Genomic DNA, 10,108 nt, shown 5'->3' with positions numbered 1-10,108 from the left:
AGGGCCTGGGCTGCGCGGCGGGCGCGGGGGGTGGTGGCCGGGGCGACGCGGCCGAGGCGGCGGACGAGCGCTTCCCGGCCTGCATCCGCGACGCCGTGTCGCAGGTGCTGAAGGGCTACGACTGGAGCCTGGTGCCCATGCCGGTGCGCGGCGGCGGCGGCGGCGCGCTCAAGGCCAAGCCACACGTGAAACGGCCCATGAACGCCTTCATGGTGTGGGCGCAGGCGGCGCGCCGCAAGCTGGCCGACCAGTACCCCCACCTGCATAACGCCGAGCTCAGCAAGACGCTGGGCAAGCTGTGGCGGTGAGTGCGCTGTCGGGGGAGGGCGGACCGCGGGGGCCCTGGCCGGGGACGCAGGGCTGCAGGAGGTGGTGGCCGCGCGCCGGCCTCGGGCTCTGCTCCCAGGACGGTTCCCAGGGCTGTCGTCGGAGTGGAAAAACACCCTCTGGCTAGCCGGGACCAGTGCCATGGAGTGTGCACCCTGGAGCACAGTCCCCCATGCGGGGACACCCTGTCGAGGACGGTGGCTGGCACAGCGGGGTACCCCAGCGCTGGGTGGAGGCCTGCAGGGCGCAGGAGCAGGCGGCATGTTGCTCTCTGGAAGTGCCTCGTCCTTCCTCCAACTCTGCTGACTGCCCTTGGGGAGAGAGTCGGAAAGGCAGATAGATGGAGGGGTATAGGTCTGCCCGCTGGCACCTTCCCCCAGCCTCTCCTCGGCTGCTTCTGCCCCGCAGCACGGAAGCAGTGCGGGAGAAGAGGGTGTCCTGCAGTCACGCTCTGTGCACGCTTCGGCGTGGCAAAGCCGGTCATTTTTGCAGAAAGTAGGACAGCAGCAATGAAGAACTTGTAGCTCAGGACAGCCCAACCCCTCCAAACGTCCTCCACTTGGGTTTATAATGGACGGCTTTGGGTTTGGGGCTCTGGCTCCCCGTTCCCTGCTCCTCACCTGGTGAACTTGGAGCTTGTGTATGTGTTGTTCCTGCCTCCTGTCTGGATCTGGGGCACAGCCACTGGGCGTTGTGGACTGGAAGGCCCCGCACCCCGAGCCCTGCCTCACAAGCAGTTACAGGGGAGCTTTTGGAGGAGTCTGAGGGGCGTGTGTGTTCTGAGGCTCAGTGAGGACAAACGGCTGGGTTTTGCCAGTGTTTGTGGAAGTCTGGGAGTAGAGGGACAGCAAGCCAGTTGCCCGCTGGAGTCCGGCATGGTTCCCGGGAAGCCTCGCTTTTGTCCGCAGTGTAATTCTCATTTGGCCCTGCCCGCCTCCTGCCTCCCTTAGGAAGCCCCGAAGGGAGGACAGGCAGACTTAGAAAGGGGAGAAGTAAAAGGAGGAAGACGGAGAGTTTGGATCTTGTTGCCCCGGCCTTTGGCAGCGAGGCTGCAGCCTTCCTGTTCTCACAGACGGGAAGCACCTGCCTGGTGCCCAGGGGGCTCAGGGAAGGCACAGCAGGTTTCCCTGGTTGGGGGTGTCCTGGCCTCTCCCAGCGCCTCGAACATCTGATGCCGGCTCCCAGGGCGGCATACACTTGGGTGCTGGCTGGACCTTGGGCAGCACCAGGCGCCGTGGCTATCCCTGCCTCCGTCTATGCTCTGCAGGTTGCTGAGTGAGAGCGAGAAACGCCCCTTCGTGGAGGAGGCGGAGAGGCTCCGTGTCCAGCACAAGAAGGACCACCCGGACTACAAGTATCAGCCGCGCCGAAGGAAGAGTGTGAAGACGGGCCAGAGCGACTCTGACTCAGGCGCCGAGCTGGGCCACCACCCCAGCAGTGCCATGTACAAAGCCGACGTGGGCCTCAGTGACACACACCATCACGGCGATCACACAGGTGGGCTCCAAGGCCCCCGTAGCAGCTGAGAGTCCCTGGTGGGAGAAGGCAGCAGTGGGCATTCTGGCCGTGGCTAAGATGAGTGATAGTGGCAGGGGAGAGCAGGGCTCATTCCCAGGGTACCCTGAGAAAGCCCCCAAACCTCCAGTTGCAGCCAATTCTGATACACAAGTGGGCCCTGCTTAGGCACCTCCAAGCGCTGAGAATTCAATAACTCTGCTTGGTCCTGTGTCCAGTGGGGGGGTGTTTTCAGCAGAACTCACCCACACACACCTGCCAGTTTCCAATGTGAGATGCTGCTGGCACGGTGGTCTGCAGCCCCAGCTTAAGGATCAGACTGACCGGGGTGGAGTCTGGCCAATCTGGCCAAGCGGGCTTGGTCAAATTGGCATAAGCCATGAGCCTGGTTTGCTTGGCTGTGCTGGGGAAGAAGGGTTTAGTGTGGATTCCCTGTGGTCGGGTGCACAGGGCCAAATGCTAGCTCTGGTTGAGCCAGGCCTGCCGCCTTCTTTCCCCAGCCTTGGCCTTCAGGGAGGGGCCTCGGGTCTTCCCGGAGAACAGCGCTTCACAGAGTTTTCTCAGCCAAGGAGTGAGGTGGGGCTTGACTCTGCTGGAATTTCTGGGAAATGTAAAGGAACAAAAAGCTGTTGATTCCTACCTGTGGCAGTTACCTCCCGTTCCTCCCTGCCAGCACCCCTCCGCCCCCACAGAAGGGGCATTCATCCCTGAAATGTGCTCTCCTCCTCAGGGCAGACCCACGGGCCGCCCACCCCGCCCACCACCCCCAAGACGGACCTGCACCACGCCGGCGGGGGCAAGCCGGAGCTGAAGCTGGAAGGGCGCCGCCTGGTGGACAGCGGCCGCCAGAACATCGACTTCAGCAACGTGGACATCTCGGAGCTCAGCAGCGAGGTCATCAGTAACATGGACACCTTCGACGTCCACGAGTTCGACCAGTACCTGCCCCTCAACGGCCACTCGGCCATGCCCGCAGAGCCTGGCCAGGCTGCCACCGTCTCCTATGGGGGCACCTCCTACTCGCACTCCGGGGCGTCCCCCGTGTGGGCCCACAAGGCTGCTCCTTCAGCCTCAGCTTCGCCCACCGAGGCGGGTCCCCCGCGGCCACACATCAAGACGGAGCAGCTGAGTCCCAGCCACTATGGCGACCAGCCACACGGCTCGCCTGGGCGCTCCGATTATGGCTCCTATAGCGCTCAGGCCAGCGTCACCCCAGCCGGCCCTGCTGGGGCTGCCAGCTCCTTTGCCAGCTCTCAGTGCGACTATACCGACCTGCAGGCCTCCAACTACTACAGCCCGTATCCCGGCTACCCGTCCAGCCTGTACCAGTACCCCTACTTCCACTCGTCCCGCCGGCCCTACGCCTCACCCCTGATCAACAGCCTGTCCCTGCCACCTGCCCACAGCCCCCCCAGTAACTGGGACCAGCCTGTGTACACCACCCTGACCCGGCCCTGAGGGCGCCGTGCCCACAGGGAAGGGACTCACATGGCAGAGGACAACCTTTTCTCAACAATGACAGACCAGGCGTCGGGTCTCCTGGAAGGTGTGTGCTGGCGAGGGGTGCCCACCCGGCCGCGCGCGCTCTGTCAAGTGCCTGCTGAAGTCTGTGTGAATCCAGGCTTTGTCACCACATCCCTCTGCCTCCAGGCCTGCAGACTTTTGCCAGCAGACAGAACTCCCTTTTCCTCCTCTCTCTCTTTGAGGCGATTAGTGATTTTGAAATGAAGGATGACTGGTCCCTCTTCTGTGAGGACCTTGATTCTGCATCTCAGCAGATGAGAAATGACAGCCACAGCACAAAGGACAGACGGGGGGTATAGGCGTGAGGTCTCCAGGCCCGTGCATTCTGCGGTCCTGGCCAGCATTGCTTTTAGAACCCCCAGTGCCGATGGAGGATGAGCCCGCGACGACCGCGTGTCTGCAGACGGGCATGCTTCCACGCCCACCCGCGCATCTGTTAGATCCGAGGTGTTCCTTGTAGTGAGATTCTTCCGAGAAAGGTTTGGCTGTGATTAACACTTCTCTTTTATTTTTTTGGTAATTTTTATTTTTGAAGCTTAAACGTGTTTGTTTTGAAAGCTGTTAAAGATGTATTTATGTTCTGTATTATTTTATCATTAACTAATGAAGTAATTTGTGCAGAGAGTAGAATTTAAGAGAAAGTGAAAGCTGGGGAATGAAAAGCTGCTGGAGGGGGTAGGAGGGGAGGTGGCCCGGCATGGCGCCACTCAGCTTTTGGGTAGTGGCCTCAGAGGGCCCCCGAGTTCCGCAGTTCCCCGGAGGCCTTGGCCACTCACACCTCACGCCGTGCATCCAGAAACGGGAGGGAGGAGAGGGTTTTGCCTTGTGCTGTCTCTGATCAGGTTGGGGTGCCCTAGGCACCTGGTATGAGGTTGGGGTCCGGAAGGCAGGAATTTCGTCCTTGCCCACAACTGTGCCAAGTGGTAGAAGACGGGACTTTTCTGGGAAGTGGTAGCCACAGAAACATGATAATCTTGGCTCTTAGGTACCAGGCGCCACCTACCAAGCTGTGAAACTAAACCTTCTCCACTAAACGTCTGTAGGTTCTTAGTTTTAGACGCATAATATCTGATTTACCTGTTCTGCTTCCGTTCTATGCTGAGCATATGTTAACCGCCTACTTCATGGAAACTTGTGCCTTTAAAACTTTGTAAATTTAAATACATTTAAGAAGTGGCTTCTTTTTACTTTTTCTATTTTTCCTACCTTTTTCTAGCAAAAGAACCCTTTTTTTTGCGTGTCTCTTCTGGGGTGGGGGTGGGGAGCTGCCGCAGGCCTGCTTTCTGCAACCGTTTTTCTGTCAAGTTTGGAAAGACCTGTTGACATGCCTTCTGTGTCTTGCTACATTCTGACCAAGCAACGCTAACTTTTGTACAGATTGATTTGGTAAAATTAAAAAGTGCTTTTTATCTATGTGGTGGGTTTCGTGTGTTGCTTTCTGTGAGCGGGGCCAGGGGGACTGGCAAAGGCGAGGTTAGAGCTCTGTCCCTGTTTCCCTCAGCTGCGTGTTAGCCCCAGCCACCCTCTGAGCCTGCCATTGTGCTGGATGTGGAGGCTGTGGCCTGAGAGCCCACCTGGATCCCCCCGGGGGCAGGGGCAGCTCCTTGTCCCCAGGAGGCGGCTGGATCACCATCCCCCGCAGGCGCTGAGTCTGAATTTAAACAGGCTTTAGCCGATCCCATATCTGATGCCTCTGGGAAGTGGGCAACGATCTTCCTTCTTGGGGGGCCTCCTCTATCGGCAAAACAGGTCCAGATGGGCCAAACTGGGGGCTGTGTTTTTGCTTCCAGGAGAGTCCCAGGACTGGTTTCTGGGTGGCTGTGCAGCGCCAGGAGGCTGACGGCATTTTTCAGGGCCTGGCACGCAGCCAGACTGGGAGCAGGATGAAAGCCGCCCTGCGGGAACTGGGCAGAATTGTCTGGTTGGAGGAAAGTTTCTAGGGAGAAAATGGTTGTGGGGAGTGATGGCAGGCAGGGGACAGCCTGGTCCCCTTGCCAGGGCTGGGGACTGGCCACTTCTGGCTGCACAGACCCAGCTTCTCCAGGCATTTTGATCTGGGGGTGGGAAGAGGATTATGCTTCTTATGAGAACCCCGACACAAGACGCAGCTGCATCTGCAGTGTTAATGGGGGGTCTGGGTAGGGGGCACCCGCCCCATCCCCTCGCCTGCCCAGCCACCCACATCCCATGCCCTGCTCTGAGCAGCCCAAGTCCAGGTCCCACCAAGAACAGCCTTTGGAAACAGCTGCCTGGATTTACAAGGGTGCTTGAGGCCTGAGGTGTGCCAAGGCCCCTGGGTGAGGATGATCCTGGAGAGGGGGCTGCCGAAAGCCAAGTTCACAGACGTGTATGGCCTTCAAGCCTGCTGTCTGTGTGGAGCCCACCCAGCCCGTCCCATGTCCAGCCAAGGGCTGTCCAGGTCCGTATGGCCCTCAAGGCTCAGGCAGTGACACCCCAAACCAAGGAAAGCTCCATGTGCCACTAGCTGACAAAGAACCGAGGCTCCTGGCTGCAGCAGGATCACTTTGGGGCTTGCCAGGTTCCCAAAGGCTGGACAGTCCTGCCAGTTTTGTTTGGACTTGGCAGGGCTCCTGAGTGTTTACTCCTGGGGGCCCAGGCCCTTCTGTCACACAGCCCTGTCCTGGGGACAAAACACCCCCACAGCCCTGGTCCCCGGTGTGCCTCTGTGGGTTTTCCTGTGTCTGAGTTTTGCAAAAAAGGATGACCACCATTGTCGTGGTGAGTCCACACCCATGTCTGGGCTGAGGGCACAAGGACACCCCCTCCCCTTGTTGCAGGAGCCCCTGCACTTTGTCCCTGCCACTCCCATCTCCTGGGCTCCTGGCCTGCCTGGGCTGGTGGCTTCCCTCCTCCTGCCCAAGGCCAGTGGTCCTGGGGATCTTCAAAGGCCGGGTCCCCCAGTGCCTCAGTGAGGAGGCAGCCAGGGTGGATAGCTGACCTGCTCCTCCCGGGGTGTGGGTTTTGCAGGAGGGGATGCATCGTCGAGAGCCCCTGCTGATGACGTTATTTCCAAGGCCAGCCTCGGCCCCACCTGGCCCCAGCCCCTGCCTCTCCTGAGCCCGATTCTCAGTGAGAACGTCCATCAGCCCTTCCCAGGACAGGTCAGTAGGAGAAGATCCTCACCCAGAGCAGAGAGCGCCGCCTCTGACGCAGTCGGCTGAGCAGAATGCCCTGTTCGGACAGAAGGGGGAATGGGGCCAGTGCCTGCCCTGGCTTCTGATAGGCTGGAGAAGCCCCTCCGCTCTCCTGCAGTGTCACCTTCAGGAGAGGGTTTTGTTTGGGTCTCAGCTCCCAAGAGGGCCTGTGTCCTCCCAGCAGCCACCCGGGAAAGGCCCATGGCCCACTCACCAGGCCTCTCCCAGGGAGTCAGATTTGGGGCCTGCTTGGCCTGCGGCAGCGTTAAACCCAAGATGGGGCTGTCATAAGTTGGGGTCCTGGCCTGGTGTCTGGGCCCCAATATTCCCTCCCCAGTGTCTCTCCAGACACACAGGGCCACCTGTCCTGCCAGGATAGGTCACCCCTGTTTACTGTCTCTGGCTGCATCAGATTTGCTGGGGCTGCTGTCTATGATATCGGGCTTGGGGGACACGCTTCTGGGTGGTCCATGCACACTCTGGGTGGACGGCTGGCTGGGACACATTCTGCCAGGCTCCATGGCAAGCTTGCGCTAGCCAGGACCCAGTCTCAGAGTGCCAGCCACTCAAGCAAAGAATTGTTTCCGAGGGAAGGAGGCTCACAGCTGAACGCTGTGTCCCAATGTCGGCTCTCTGGGCCCTTCCTGTAGGATGAGTAGACATATCCAGCAGGTGACAGAAGCCAGAGCCCAGCTTAGATCCCTCTCTGCTCCAGCCCTGCCCCCAAAGATACCTGCTTCCCCCTGTTGAGACCAGAAGTCCCCTGGCTCTGCTCCCTGCAGCCTGGCTATGCCAGCCGCATCGTGATGGAGACCCCACATTCCCAAGAGTCACCGGGGAGGGGCATGGGGGAGCGGCCACCCTCTCATCTCCCCACTTTTGTGTTGGAGGTGGCATCTCCTAGCTCCCCTTGCTTTCCCATCTCATTCAGGGCTGACCTTCCCACTGCTGGGGTCCCCTGTGTCCTCCAGGAGCAGGTCTGCATATGACGTATCTCCACGGTGGGGCTGTGGGGGTTCTGGGGCTCCTGGAGGCTGCAGGAGCCCCAGGGAGAGAGAAGTGGGGCATGTGCTTGTGACTTTGGATTTGCCTGTCACACGAGGACTGTCTGGGGCTGGTGTGGGGCCATTGTGGGCTCGAGCGCTGGGTCCTGCCCACCCCATGCCCCATGACTGGGTGTCCTGCCTCTAGAGAGGCCGTGTCTTCTGCTGCTTCTTATTGGCTTTGGGGCATGTGGCCTCCTCTGGGAGCCTTGGTTTCCCCACTTGTAAGATAGGGTGTTGCAGGGACTTAGTGGGATCTGGACCTGCCCATGATGATACTTTTTGCTCATCTGCAAAATAAGGCAGGTGTGCCGGTAAGGAAATTAGGTAAAAGTGGAGCATGCAAAGGATGTGCACCCGAAGGCTGGGGCCTGGCTGGTAGGGGGCCTGGCCTCCTCCCCCCCCTCCCATCCCTGAAACTGAGACTCAGTGGGCACCTCTGCTGGCCCCCACCTGCAGCCTCCTCCGGGGGTACCCTGAGCATTGAGCAGCTTCCCTATGCGAAGGTAGGAATGGCCAGTAGTTAGAAGCTCTGCTATTTGGCAGTTGACCTCCCTGTGCCTCAGTTTCCCCTGTAATCGCTGAGGTGCCCTGAGGAGTAACTGAGACAGGCCTGGTGTGGCTGTGCCCAGCACGCTGATCCATGTGGCTGGCACCTTCCTGCCATCCTGCTGGTCAAATCTCAAGCCAGTTTGTTCCAGGAACACCGGGTCCTGGGTGGGCCAGCCTGGCTGGGGGACCTTCGGGATTCACTGAGATCCACTGTGGGAAATGAGGTGCTCAGGGGACCCCTCCCCAGAAGCTGGATTCTTCCAGCACAGCCTGGCAGTCCCACAAGTACTGATCCTCCAAGTCTGTGGCAAGGGCTGGGCACCCGGCCCCAGGGATCCCACAAAGGGTTAAGGGGCGCGGGCGGCCGTGCCCACAGCGGGGCGGAGCAGCCTGGCTGGTGAGGGGCCAGGATCGTGGATGAAGGCGCTGCATTTTAATGAATAAGTATTGCTGGGGAGTCTTTGTCTTTCTTTATCCGGTGCACAATAAAAGAATTAATTAGACAGAAAATGGCAGGGCAAGGGACTGACAAGTCATTACGGCTGCTGAATGATGGTGAGAGGCACGCTGGGGCGGATTCTGGCTCCGGAATGATAATGGCCAGCCGGGTGCTTTGTATGCATGGCCAGCAGGCCTCCGCGGGCACTATTGCTTGGGCAGAGCAGGGAGCGAGAATCCGTGGGGCAACACCCGCATGTTTTTTTCAGTGTCCAGACCCGGTGGTAAATGTTTAGACATGGAGGGGACTTGAGGTGTTTGTTCTGCCCCCAGACGTTACTTCCCAGCTGCGGGGCAGATGCCGGCAGCGGGGCTGTGATGGGGTTCTCCCCACACCGCAAGAAGCAGAAGGTAGGGGTTGGGGGAGGAGAAGGCTGGGAGAGGTGGGGAGAGGAGGGGGACCTGATGGACGCAGAAAGAAACTTCTGGAGCCAGGCTGCACCCAGCCTGTGCTGTGGCTGCTACGGTTATTTAGACGTCACCAGGAAAAAAGTGCCACCCACAGACCCGGCGCTCCTGCTCTGAAGCACTGAGCTCCTCACAGGCCTGTGCCCCTCACGTGGCCACGAAGCATCCAGAGAGGGAAGCCCAGGCCAGGGCTGCTGGGTCCTCCCCAGAGAGGGTAAGTGCAGAGAGGCTGGTGCATTAGGATCCCATCGTTGGGTTCTGCTGCCTATGGCCTCTGGCAGGCGGGGGCTCAGTCTGTCCTGTCTCTGTGACCCAGTGGCCCCGAGGGCTGGATTTGGAACCTGCCCTAGAGCTCCCTGGTGTCCTGTTGGAAGGGTCCTCTGCTTCAGAGCTGGAAGGGAGGGGATGAAACCCCAGACCTACTGGACCATGCAGAGTGTCAGCCAGCCAGTCAACACACTTCCTGCATTGGATGTGAAGGGGCAGGGGACATTCATGGGACACCACCGTTGTGGGCTCTGCGAGGCCCAGCACCTGACATGGTGGCATTCCTTGGGGGCTGTAACAGCTCCTCGCCTTAAATCCACTGAAGATCGCAGAGGGAGGTGCCAGCAGCCCGATGTGCAGGTGATAGAAGTGTAGCTTGCCCAGGTTGTGTCCCTGTGCAAGAACTTGAGCCCTGCTGGCCACAGGGTGGTATACTGTGCTGCTGGACGATGGTCCCTAGCCAGCAAGACCTTCACGGAAAGGGCTGCTCTGCCCAGAGGACGGCTCCTGCATGCGGGCGGGGCAGGTGCTGGGTGACTCTGGTGGAGCGGAGCTGGGAGGGATGTCCTGGGTCGGCTCCACACACAGCAGAGGCCAGACCTGTTTCTGGGTGACAAGTGTCCCGTGGATGTGGCTGGGCATCCAGACACCACTTGGAAGCATTGTCACTGCTTTTGTGATTCATCATCTGATGGCGCCTGTGTGGGGCAACTCAGACACGTGCATGAGACTAAGGCAGGCCTGGACACCCTCCGCATCACCTCCAAAGATTCCTGCGGTCACTCAGGTCATACAGGGAACTTGTTTGCTAGAGGAGGG

General features: G+C 59.7%; 1 protein-coding gene across 1 annotated transcript in view; it reads left to right on the top strand.

The window, feature by feature from the left end:
• Positions 1 to 4,779, top strand: part of SOX8 (SRY (sex determining region Y)-box 8) — a 14,250-nt gene extending 9,471 nt beyond the window's left edge. The window contains exons 7-9 of the mRNA XM_008570581.1: positions 3 to 304; positions 1,595 to 1,824; positions 2,573 to 4,779. Of these exons, the coding sequence (XP_008568803.1) occupies positions 3 to 304; positions 1,595 to 1,824; positions 2,573 to 3,300 (1,260 nt within the window). The 3' untranslated portion in view covers positions 3,301 to 4,779. The remainder of the gene's footprint in view (positions 1 to 2; positions 305 to 1,594; positions 1,825 to 2,572) is intronic.
• Positions 4,780 to 10,108: the final 5,329 nt, after the last annotated feature.

This window comes from Galeopterus variegatus, unplaced genomic scaffold (assembly GCF_000696425.1).
Source record: "Galeopterus variegatus unplaced genomic scaffold, G_variegatus-3.0.2 Scaffold615, whole genome shotgun sequence".
NCBI classification, from domain to species: Eukaryota; Metazoa; Chordata; class Mammalia; order Dermoptera; family Cynocephalidae; genus Galeopterus; species Galeopterus variegatus.
The sequence above is the reverse complement of the archived record's forward strand: the minus strand, read 5'-3'. Positions and strand labels throughout refer to the sequence as shown.